The 12,981-nt window shown below is 43.6% G+C and overlaps 1 protein-coding gene across 14 annotated transcripts in view; it reads left to right on the plus strand.

Annotated features, from left to right (window-relative positions):
- Positions 1–12,981, plus strand: part of DNM1 (dynamin 1) — a 231,507-nt gene that overhangs the window by 200,549 nt on the left and 17,977 nt on the right. For 2 of the 14 annotated variants that reach the window (XM_068248452.1, XM_068248453.1), the window contains exon 21: positions 12,592–12,628. The exons of the other annotated variants lie outside the window; for them this stretch is intronic. In XM_068248452.1, coding sequence (XP_068104553.1) covers positions 12,592–12,613 — 22 coding nt within the window. In that variant the 3' untranslated portion in view covers positions 12,614–12,628. The remainder of the gene's footprint in view (positions 1–12,591; positions 12,629–12,981) is intronic. 14 annotated transcript variants of the gene reach the window in all.

Below are 12,981 nucleotides of genomic sequence, written 5' to 3' on the forward strand. Positions count from 1 at the left end.
CTATATTTGAATGTTTGTACAATATTACTTGAAGATTATTAGTACAGGGATGACAACACAACACTGTTGTATTATGTCACTGCTTATACACAAGAAGACCCTCCCCTACTTATACACAAGAAGACCCTCCCCTGCTTATACACAAGAAGACCTGCCCCTGCTTATGCACAAGAAGACCCTCCTCTGCTTATCCCCTGTATGGTCATCAGAAGCCTCCACAATCACAGCTAGAATTAACAGTTGCCCACAACTACAATTTGCAATCACCCTCTTTTATCCTCAGCAGTAGTAATAACTTTAGGTGAGGCCCTGTCCAGGTTCATCAACAATATATGAATATATCCTGAGATCAATGAAAAAGAGAGGCTCATGCCTGACCATGGTTATATTGCATGTGTATGCCGATTTTGTTCTCTTGCTTATATATGAACTTTGGCTGTTCTCCCTGTGTAATGATACAGATAGGTAGACATGAAGAGTAATTTTTCAGCGTTCTAGCATCATCGGGAGTATGTGTTATATTAACCGGTTTAAAGCAGCAACTAACCCATGACGAGACTCTTCCACAACCTGAATTTTAATGTTCGTCTTTATGTAGCTTTGCATGTTTCCATGTTGTGTGTTACCACACCCAATCCATGTCATCACATCATGCGCATTCCCTCATTCCATCCTCCTTTCCCCAAGTTTTCCCTGTCCTCATTTCATACTGCATTTTCTCTATTCTATATACCCCTCCCTTCCCTCCCCCCTCTTACTCTGGTGGTGGCTGCAGCCCTCGCTTTTAGACATTAGTGTCTTATGAAATCTGCCTGCAATTACAGAACAAGCAGGGATAGTAGTCCTTCTGTGAATGCAAAATTAGATTTTCTGCTCAAAGAGTGCCCTCTAGTGGTTCTAAAAAAAAGCCACTGCTGATTGCTTCATTCCCTATTGTTTTCTGCGAAGCAGGTGGTTTCAGGCGCCGGCTACAAAGCGCCTAAGTTGGGGGCTGCTATAGCATGAGTGCTAGAGTCTGCGTCCCATGCGACGGGTAATTCTGGTGTCGGCAATCGCCGGACCTCAAATTACTACTCCCTTCGAGTTGCTACGACTCAGAGGGGGAATAGTATTGAACTCTGCTGGGAATTTGAACGGCAGCAGGATGAGTTGTCATTCTGCTCACCCTGCGCCCAACTCACCAGACGTATGTGTTTCCTGGGTACTTACGTTTTATACCCTCTACTGAATTTTACTGCCCCCTGTTTAAAAGATATTTACTCCCCTTTGTTTTTCCTGAGTTAGGTGGTGTTGAACAAGGCAAGTTCACTGCGTCTGGCTGCCAGCAGCACTAACCTGGCAACCCGAGTTTCCGTCCCAAAGCTAGCGAGCGAAGTGAACAGGCGAGGGTCCTGGTGTGCAATGTCCAAGTGGACACAGAGTCAGTATAAAAAGATGTCCAAGCGAAGGGAGGTCCGAGCGCACAGCCCAGCAAGAGAAGAAAGCGGGTTAGGGGACAATGATACCAGTAAAGCAGGGAATATCACTTTAAAAGGAGTGGACACCCCTCGTTCAACACCCCCTAACTCAGGAACAATGCATCCCAACAACACTGGGCATTGTGCAAATGAAAGCCAAGGTTCTTCAATGTCCAACAATAGGTAGATTTCCAAAGGGGAGGAAATATCTTTTAAACAGGGGGCAGGCAAGTTTGGTAGACAGCATATTATATAATTACCATTTTCTGAATTTGAGGCCATGTTATATACTCAAGGCAAGGCTAAAGTACTCAATCAGAATTGATGCTGCATTTAACAGCTGAAACCTGATTGGTTACTTTTTACTTTTCATTATTCACTTTAGTTCAAGTCTGCTTTGCTTGTCTTGGTACCGACAGTTTCCAAGGAGGGAAGAGGGCAGTAAGGGGCTGGAGTCAGGCAGCTAATTGACTGTTGCAGGATCAGGAGATACCACACAGTCACCTTAAAGTGTCCGTATAGCTTACAGCGACCAATGAAAGTATTTCATTTTCCAAAACTGCACTGTATGCTGTAAGCAACATTTGCCATTGAAACTCTAAACAGCCATCAGCATATGCTGGGAAAGGAATCTGTGCTTGGGCAGGATGCAGCCAGTGGCGTAACTACAACTCATGCCCCTCCCCCAGCAAAATTTTGATGCCCCCCCCAATGTTCACAGCCCCTCCCTTCCCTCTCCTTGGTGCCCTTCACGGCCTTGGGGCCCATCTCACAAGGGTCATAAAACAAGTGTGGCCATCATGATCTTCACACCCATAACAAGTGTAGCCAGAAAACACCTGATCTGAAGCATAATCCCCGATTGCTGGGGCTGCTCTAATCTAGTTACACCCCTGGATGCAACCTATACCTGAATTATGGTGTAGAGACACTTTTTTAAAGTAATTAAGAATGTCTACAGTTTTTTCTGAGGGTCTTTAGGTTGTAGTTCTCTTTTGCTTGGGTTCTACAAGCTGTTATTGTGTCTTATGTCTGTCTCCTCCCAACATCTCTTGTATCTTGTGTATAGAATGAGCTTCATTTGCCACCCCTGGATCCATCAACAACATCATGGTGACATTGTTCGACACAAACCTTGAAGGGCTTTGTGTTCAAGTTCTGTGCTGGTGATAGAGTTATACGCGTAACCTGGATCTTATGTTATATTTATCTTAGTTTTCAAAGTTTTGGATTGATGTACAGCACACTGCCATCTGCATTGAATTGTGTGTCCATAATTTCTCTTTTGGGACTTTCAGACCTCCGTTATAAACCGTGGAGCAAATATTAGCCTGGGCTCCATAACCAACCAATGTAATCAAACTACCCATTCTTCTTACACATGGATCCAGACGTCACGTGTATGCTTCATCAGCTAAACAGACTAAGAAAATGGCACCAACTGTCATTATTCTGCCAAGTGAAAATGTTACGTTACTTCAGGTGGAAGCAGTTTGTTAAAGGATCACTATCGTGAAAAAATTGTAAAATTTAAAATGCACACATATAAAATGTACATTTCTCCCCTAGTAAAATGCACTATAAATTACTTTTTTCTTATGTTGCTGTCACTTACAGTAAGCAGTAAAATGCTGACAGATCTGAAATATTTTGGACTAGTCCATGTCCTTGTGGCAGAGTCTCAGTAATACCCTTCTTCTTTACAAAAAAACGCTCCTTGGAAAGGACCTATACAAAGATACTGGCCAGCTTGCCTACCTACTCGTTTTTACACTATTTTGGCAGTTGGATTGAACACCTGCTATTCAGTAAGTGCTTTGTAAATAATAATATACCCAAGAGTCCCCCATGAGGAGATGGACTAGACCAAAATCTGTCATATCTCAGTTTCACTACCTGCTGTAAGTGACGGCAACATAGGAAAAAAAAAAAGTAATCTATAGTGCATTTTGCTCTAGGAAAAAAAAATCTACATTTAATATGTATGTATTTAAAATGTTAAAATTTTTCATGATTGTTGTCCTTTAAGGACCTAAATTGTAACTGTACTTACACATGCCAAGTAAACTTGTGTCTAAAATTGACTTAATAAGTTGAGTGCATGGACTTATACAATGGGTTATAATAAGTACTTGCCCGCTATCTCTTTTCTTATTTGTCGTCTTTAGATTTTCTAATTCGCGTTTTCAGTTTCCCGTGGAGGAACAGGAAGTCTGTTGCTCCGTGCCCTGCATTTACCTTCCTCAGTGTATGTGAGAAAGACTGTTTGTTCCCCTGAAATGTTTGTCCTGCTTCCAAATCATATTTTGAAATTAAACAAGACTGAATGCTATGAGCAACAAGCACAAATGCTTCTCACTCGAGACTCTGGGCTGCAGTTTTATCTCTCTCATGGGTAAAACTGTATTTAGCTTAATTGAAGATGGATATACTTTAAGCCTAGTACACACGATACAATTTTCCATAAGATCGACGGATCGATCTAATAATTCCTGACCGGTCCGATCAGATCCTGATCAATAATGCGATCAATTTTACATAGTTATCAATGGGAAATCGATCACATTATCGATCGAGAGCAGTTTGGACATCTACACACAATGCAACTTCCTATCCGATCGAGCCGTCAATATGACGCAAAATTGCATTGAGTTTACTAGGCTTTAAACCTGTCACTAATATTACAAGATGGTGACACTTGGCCAATGGAAGCAGCTTAGTGGCACAGACAGCATTAGACCCAGGTTATGACTCAGGTCTGAGTTTCACTCATAAGAAACATAAGAGACAAAAAACAATTTCAGAGAAAATAAAAATATTAAGGCCAAACACAAAGCTATCATATAATGGCAAAGCTCTATAATGTTTTCACAGGTTTGTTTTACTTCACAGGATTTGGACACAGGTTCACTTAAAGTACAGTTACCTGTTTGTCTCTAGAATGTATAAAAAAAACTTAACTTGGACTGCCTGCCTAGGATATCCAATACAGAGCTTTGGCCATGGCAGCCTTGAGTTTCCACCAATCCACACTGGCAGTTTTAAACAATAGTGATTCATCTCCTTGGGAGCCCAAGCGAAAGAGAGGGAAGCCTCAGAACCCTATTGATGCTTCCCTCTACATTCTCTGCTCTCCCACTGCTGAGCACGGGCTGCCTGCACATCGGGGCACTGAAGAGGCGCAATGGTCGTACGAGTAGGCCGAGCATGTGCAGTAGCACGGAGCCACTCATTCAAAAGTGGATCAGGCCTACCGTGCATGCCCGGGCGCGCTGAAGGCAGAAGAGGAGCACGGCACTAAGATTGACGACTCTGCCTTGTTGCCAAACTTGCGTGGGTATGCGCTCAGCAAGGGGGGGAAAGAAGAACCCTGAAGAAAGCCTCAATAGGATCCTGAGGCTTCCCTCTCTTTAGCCACGTATCTCTTTTTATTCACTAGCTTCAGTTCGGGTACACTTTTAAAGTGAATGGGAACCGACATAAAAGAAAAAAAAGCCAGATACTTACCTAAGAAGAGGGAAGGCTCAGGGTCCTATAGAGCCTTCCCTCTCCTCTCGGTCCCCGTTGTAGCGCTGGCTCCCCCGTAGCAGCATTAAATCAATTTGGTCAAAAGCTTTGGTCTCCGTCGCCAAAGGGAGTCTTTGGAAGTCTTCGGGAGCTCGAGTGCTCCCAAAGATGGCCGCTCCATAATGCGGCCTCTCTCGCACATGCACAGTATGGAGCAATCTGTCTTCAGGAGGACTCGGCTCCTGAAGACTTCCAAAGTCCCCCGTGGTGGGGGATTTGAGCAGAGGAGCTGCCGCCTGAGTGAGAGTACCGGGAGAGGAGAGGGAAGGCTCTATAGGACCCCTTCCCTCTCCTTAGGTAGGTATCTGGTTTCTTTTTTTTTCAACAAAGATCCCATTAGCTTTAAAGAAGCTAGATAGGAAACTAGACGTCTGGTGGCTGGGGGTGGGGCTTTGGTTAGTCAGGGAGGGGCTTCCATAGAATGTAATTGCCATGCCCATTGCAAAGAGAAGCTCCACCCCTTTGTCTACATTTTTGCGTTTTTAGGTGGACAGGAGATGGCATCTCTGTTGCTTATGACTGCCAGCATGGACTGGATGGGCACTAGACTATGGAATTATAATTGTACTTATGCATGTGAGTACAGGTATCTACTTGCCTTCAGAGAAGGGAGAGAAGTACGTAGCCCCAGTAATCAGGGCTGGTGATTATCTATGCTCCACATTTGTTGTGGAGAGCACAGCCACTTTGAGGGGAGTGTAGTGATTCTCCTGCACATCAATCAGATTACCACCAATTTCTCAGCTGGTGGATGCAGGCAGAGTGGTTACATTGTCTTCTACACAGCAGTGAGCCCAGTTGCCATTGTGACCTCTGTTTCTACTGAACTGGTCAGAAGTCATAAAGAAGCCCTGCCTGGTCGTCCTCCTAGTTACTTTGGGTAGACTAGAGATGTCATATTTACAATTGTCGGTACAGCAGGGGGAACAAGGTTGCGGTGACCATACCTCTGTATCCAAAATTCTTGCAGTTAAGGTCCAATTATTTTTTTAGGCATTCTAGGGGAAATGGATAACTGTACATGCATGTGTGAGTACAGTTATATTTGAAATGTAGAAGTTTGTAACTACCAATACAAAGTCAGATCATTGGGAGACTGACTATGGCCATTCATATGTTTTAGCGTATATTGGAAAGTTGATGTTAATTTTTACCACCCCCACTATTAATGCTGGACTTCAGGCACACATAAAACATTTCCCAATTTCTCTTTATTACCTGCCCTAGATACATTTTTTGGAAGTTTGAGGTTTTTATCAGGGTGCTGCTCAAGTCTTTGCATGCCCAGTTGGGGTGGAGGGTGTATGCATCATCGCACATAGGATGTCATTGCGTTGCCACCACACAAATTTTGAGGCCTAGCAGTGAAAACATGGGGAGAGAAATGGAAATAATAGTAAAGTCATTGATAAGCTGCCTATACACTGGTTGAATTTTACTGCCCATATCTGGCCAATTCAATCATTTGATCAAATCTGCTTGAAATCGAAGCCCCAGCATTTTGGCCTGATAGATAGATCGGTGGCTAGACAGGAGCAGTGGCAGATCGATGGCCCATAGCGTAGCACTGCATCGAACAGTGAGCCCACTTGTAATTGCGACCTCTGTTAGATAGGTTTTTAATAGAGTTCATGCTGAAATGTATTAAAAATCTATGTGCAGTGTATGGAGGGATACAATCAGATAGATCCCTGTCTGGTCAGATTATGATCTAAGAGGTATCTATCTTTTGGCCACATTGGCTAGGGATGAGCTCTCGAAATCGGGAAAGTTCTGATTTTCACATCAGAATTCGGCTGTTCCAAGTAAAATAATGAAAATCGGAAATTACACTGTTTCAAGTACCACCTTCTGTTCAGCTGATGTGAAAATTGGTTTCGGAAACAAGAGATTTCAGCAAACACGGCGTTAACACAGTTAGGAAAGTAAAAATTGGTTTCTAAAACAATAATTTTTGGCCCATAGTTATGTCAACAAAATGGCTGCTGGGGATTCCCCGAAGGCCACACTAAAGTGGCAGAACAAAAAAATATATGCAATAATCAGGGCCACATTTAGGCCAAGGCTGCATAGGCCATGGCCTAGCCCACCACAAGAGCAAGGGTGGGTGGGCAGCAGGCTAAAAGCATTTGCAAGCTTGCTGCAGTGCAGGGAGATAGGGCAAGTGCCTGACCGCGGTACTCTCCTGCCAGCTGCATGTGCATTGGCCGCCCTGCGCTCTGTGCACGTTGGCTTTGTGGCAGGCGGCTACAGACTTGGGCAGCATTGCAGAGTTGCAAATGGAGGAAATGGTACTACAGCCGACAGTCACTCACAACTCCGCTCGTCTCCAGTGTAGAAGCTTCCTCTTCCCCTCTGTCACCATCAGCCGCTAATGTGCATCTGTCCCTACAGCCAGTGTCTCCCACTTGTGACTCACTGGCATGTTACCTGTGAGTCTCTTGATTCCTATCATGTGACTCGCTGGTTACATGCTGGCGAGTCACATGTGCGAGTCGCCAGGTGGAGGGACAGATGTACAGCGGCGGCTGATGGAGATGGAGGGTAAGAGGAAGCTTCTACACTGGAGACGAGTGGAGTTGTGAGTGACAGGGAGGGAGAGGTGTCATCTCGCTACCTATATTGAAGAGGGGCCGCTGGTGACAGTGACCTTGGGTGGTAAAGAGTACAAATCTGGCCCTGGCAATGATGCTGCCGGAAGTTGCGGGGATTAGTATGCAGGCTGCCTTGCACTAGTTTTTTTTTTTTTTTATAAACCTGCAACATTGAAAGTTAAAGAACCACAAAACTACATGAGCCCAGTGCTAAGTTATATCAGGTTGAGGGATCATGGAAAGTGTAGTCTTGTGTCATCGGCCCTTCCCATTAGTCTAACTACTAACATAGTATAGCGGGAATAGAGTAATAATAATTGTACAGAATATTTAAAAGTTTTTAAGTGAATCTAATCAGTAACGAGTCTGGATTGTACATGGGGATTTTCTAGGAACCCTAGAGTTCCTCTTTAATATCACTTTCCAACATACCCTAAAATTATCAAAGAAACAAAAAACAAACAAAGGAAAAACCCTCCCCTGTTTATCAGGATAATATTTTTCCCAAGCACAACAGGTACTCCTTAAGGCCTTCATTATTGGGATAACAGTGAACGGAGTCTACCTTCCTTGTTTTCTCTAATGCTTTGTGCATTCTCTAATGTTTAGCGTGCTTTACTGAAACTTTTTATGCTATAGAGTTATATATTTTTTATGTACTGTGCTTTACCACTTCCACTAACCCATAGCAACCAATCAGCAGCAGCATTTTATCCTCGATCAATCAGCACTGTCATTTTATCTATCTACAATAAGCTGGATTTTGAAAGCTGCTGTTTGATTGGCTGCTATGGTAATGGTCTGTTGTTGTTTTTTTTTTCAATAATGCTCTATGTGTAGATATCTTTATCAACTTCTTGTTTTATACTGCACTGGTCCATTCACAGTATGTATGTGTGCATTAGCACTTGTTTATCAAGCTATATAGAAATACACATGCTTCCCATTGATTCTGCATGGCTGCATATGTGCATGCATGTTATGTACGTATCTTATATGCTTACTAAATTTATCTCTAGGTGACACAGATAGAGATGTATCACATAAGAATTGTGTTGCCCCATACACAGAGTTGGCTGCTGTGGAACATTATAGAAAGTCCTATTTAATTCATGTGTGGGTGCACTGCACAGAGCAATGTTATGCTTCAAATCACATCAACCAATCAGATATAAGGTTTCGGCAGTGTGCTGACTCAGACTACTGTTCTCAGATCCTGATTGTCTGCTTTGGGTTGGCTAATGAACATTACAGAGCTAGGTTCAAAGGGCCATAACCCATCAAATGCCATTCTACTGTTTGAACAGTTCAGGACAGAGTCCTTCTGGTTGCCATTGGTTACTGCAGCGTTGGCTTACTAGATTGGAGATTGAACTGTGGAATGGAGGTGCAGATGGTGAAGCCGAGTGAGTCTGTGTGGACCAGGGATATCAAACTGGTCCTACAAGGGCCGAGGTCCTCACACATTTTTGACACAGCTCAAATGAATTGATGGGTCTGAATCAGGAGAGGTGTGGTCCATCAGGTAGAACACATTCCTCTTTTTCTCAGTCCATCCTAAACACTGGCATGGATCTGGCCCTGCATGCCTGGAGTTCGACACCTGTGGTGTAGACTCTTTATAACAGATATATGGTGAGACATTATGGAATCTGCCATCGCTTACCTCCTTATAAAAAAACAATTCAAGTGGTATGGCTGTCATGGTAATCCTTGAATACTAACCCAGTCCCAAAATAAGTAAGACGATTAGAACTTCTGAAACTCTATGGCTCCAAATCCAAAAGATCAGCACCCCATCCAGGAAACTGTAATTTTTTCACAAAGTCAGGAATGGCAGCCTATAGAGTTTCTCGGACTAGGCAGTGATATTTTAGTGTAGAGCCACTGGCGAATTCAGTTCCACCTCACTCTTAAAGTGGACCCAAATTAAAAATACAAGATTTCAGAAATAAAATCTATTTTCTAACCTTTTCAGCTGCATGATGACAAATATAAAATATTTTACATTTATTGGAGGAACCCCTCCCTTCCTTTCATATTGCCGGGACAGAATCCGGCAGACTGGTGGAGGAGATAAAAAACAAAACACAGGCTGCTGCTGCTGATGTCACAGGGGAAGTGATCTCAGCTTGTGTGAGATTTCACATAGACGACGCCCCTGTGAGGAAGGGTAGCTGATGACAAACACACCCATGATCTAAAACCTTCTACTAAGCTCAGAAGTAATGGCTGCCACCTGTATAACCCTAGTTATGAAAAGAGAAGGGTGAAAAGCATGCACTAAAATGCTCATAGGCTTGAAGGAGTGTTTATTTATCTGTGTGTGTGTCAGAGTGGTGCAACTAAATATTTTGAATTAAAAAAAGGTTTGGTTTGGGTCCGCTTTAAAGGGAACCTGAGGAGAGAGGGATATCGAGGCTGACATATTTATTTCCTTTTAAACAATACCAGTTGCATGGCAGTCCTTTTGATCCTTTACCTCTAATACTTAGACCTGGCCATAGACCCTGAACAAGCATGCATATCAGATGTTTCTGACTGAAGCCTGACTGGGTTTTGCCATATGCTTGTTTCAGGTGTGTGATTCAGACACTGCGGATGCCAGAATGATTAATAAGTCTGCCAGGCAACTGGTATTGTTTAAAAGGAAATAAATATGGCAGCCTCCACATACTTCTCTCTTTAGGGGCCTATCACACTAGCGTGGTGCGGTATTTTGCCGCAGCCTAACTCTAGGGCAATGAGAGTCTAGGGGGTAGTTCACATTGAATGAGGTGTGCTTTGCCGGAAGTACCCTATCTAAGGGTCAGTGCACACCAAAAACCGTTAGCGGATCCACAAGGCGTTTTTCCTGAGCGGTTCTATGCATGTTTACAGCGATTTTCTAAACATGCCTAGCATTGTTTGGAGCATTTTTGTGTAGCAGATTTATATTTTGTTACAGCAGAGCTGGAACTGAACAGCTTCTGTAACAAAAACGGTTGGAAAACTGCTCTGATCTAGCGTTTTTCAGAGCAGTTTTCCACTTTCCTATACTTTGAGGCAAAATCGCCTCAGGAATGTAAAAAATGCTGCAGGACCCGAAACGTATTTTTTCCTTAATATGCTTCCGCACATGTCATCGATTCAGCCAAAGGAAGTGAGCATTAGAAAGCCTAACTTCCTGTATGGCCTGCAGCCAGACAGGGACTACCATGTATCAACGTGGTAATCCTGTTTTTGGTGGTGCGGTCCCAGGCCCGCAGGCTCTGCTACTGCCAATATGCAGTGTGATACCAGCCTCAAGGTCTCTTTAACCACTTGCTTACCAGCAGTCTCTGGTCCCTTAAAGAGACTCTGAAGCAAGTCTAACTTTTTTAACTTGTAGCCATGTTAAGAACTATAAGCCCTGCTAAACCGCCGCTATACCACGGCAAAACGAGGGATTTATACCCCCTAAATCCCCCCTGCAAAGTCCATGACTTTCTTGGTCATGGATTTTGCTGCTCATGGAGGCAGAGCTTTCAGCTGCAGCTCTGCAGCTCAGAAATGAACCCTCTCCCAATAACTTCGAATTTTGGGACAAGACCAGAGGATATGGAGTAGGTCACCTCCAGGTTCCCCACACCTCCGACAGTTATCATTATCTATAAGGCCAGCGCAATGAAGTTTTTTTAGGTGTATTGTACCAAAAGGATATTTTGTAGTTTAATTCCTGAATGCCCACACTCAAAGAGCCTTTGTGGGAATTAGTCAGGATGTGATCCCATTGCTCCTCTGTCAGGGTCTTACCCAAGAGTCTATCCCATTTGTTTTGGGTAATTGACAATTTCTAGTTGACACTTAAGGAGCCCATACATCACTCGATTTTGCAGGCCGATTGACCTTCCAATATGATAACTTTATCGAATGGGAGGAAAATCGATGCAGCCACATGGTCACCAGATCACTGGTAACGGCGTTTATATTGTGAAAACCGACGTACCTGATGAACCCCTGGCCATTGTCCCCTCAAGTGTATATGTGTTCCCCTGTGCCTGTCTGCAGTGTATAAAGGCTTACCTTTCTGTTGGCATAACACCTGGCCTCCTCCGATGCCCGGCGTCCTAGCGAGAGCCTGTACCACGTGACACAGGCGCATGTACTGTAAGATGTCACTATTTGCACCTGTGTCATGTGGTACAGGCACTCACTGTGATGCTGGGGCATCGGAGGCCAGAAGTGCCAGCTTTTATACATTGGGCACAGGAGGACACATACACTTGGGGAGCACCCAACAGGTGGATGCGCTAGGCTGATTTCTGAAAGATTTCATGCTAAAATCAAATCCCTCTTTGATCAGATTCGATCAGAGAGGGATCTATCTAATGGTGAATCTGCCCATACATTGAGTGATGTATAGGCACCTTTTGGGATGGCATTTGCTGCATAAAAGGTCAGCTGAAATAACTCACCAGAACCTGGTCAAGAACTCCTTCACCAATTCCTTCCTGCACCGCAAACTTACAGACTGCAGTCTTGTCAGGGAGCTCTGTCTGTGCCTGGAAGTTTGAACAGTATAATGATGCAGAGCCAAGAAGCCCCTCCTACTGCCTGTGCTCATCTCCTTCACAATTACATTTTTAGTACAGGATTTATGGTTCTAAAAGCCTAATTTAGCACACACAAAAAAAAAAAATAACTCGGCCATTCTGCCAAGTAATCTATATTTAGATATGTGCCTGATATTGGGGTTTAAATAACCACATTCACTTCTGTGTATACGTGTCACATATAACCTATTCTATTTCTGACTTGAATGTGTGTGCATTTGCATGTTCTAATCTCCATTCTGACAATCTGCTAAGACCAAGTAAGCTGCGGCTGGATATTAATGTAACGCTTGTATGTATATGTGCCACAGTCAGCCATATTTCTGTGTATGTATACGTGCCCCTTACATGCTTATAGCTGTGGCTGCTCTCAGCCTCTGACTTCATGTTATTTTTCAGAATAACTATCAGTGACCCATGAGGAACACTCGTTACGGTATGTCACGCATTTCCAGTCATGTGATCTGTGTGCCTCCTCTTCCTAGTCATGTGATCTCCATGTGTGTGGTGCACATGTTCCCACCCATTTTGCTGTTTCTTACCCAGTTGCCAGGCAGTTTCTATTCTAGCGTCACCACCAGCTTCCAAACCAGGTCCATACAGATGCTTCACGGTGGTGTTAGTAAATCTGTTTAACAAAGCGTGGTGGTGGGCAAAGTGCTGGAAATCTTGGCCACCAATCAGCTTTCGCCTGGCCAGAATTGTATTGTGGAAATATGAATCCTGATTCGTGGGCAGCACTTTGCACTATGCTTTTGGCCAGAGGTGGTAATTCTGCATACATATGAA

This window comes from Hyperolius riggenbachi, chromosome 8, assembly GCF_040937935.1.
Source record: "Hyperolius riggenbachi isolate aHypRig1 chromosome 8, aHypRig1.pri, whole genome shotgun sequence".
NCBI lineage: Eukaryota > Metazoa > Chordata > Amphibia > Anura > Hyperoliidae > Hyperolius > Hyperolius riggenbachi.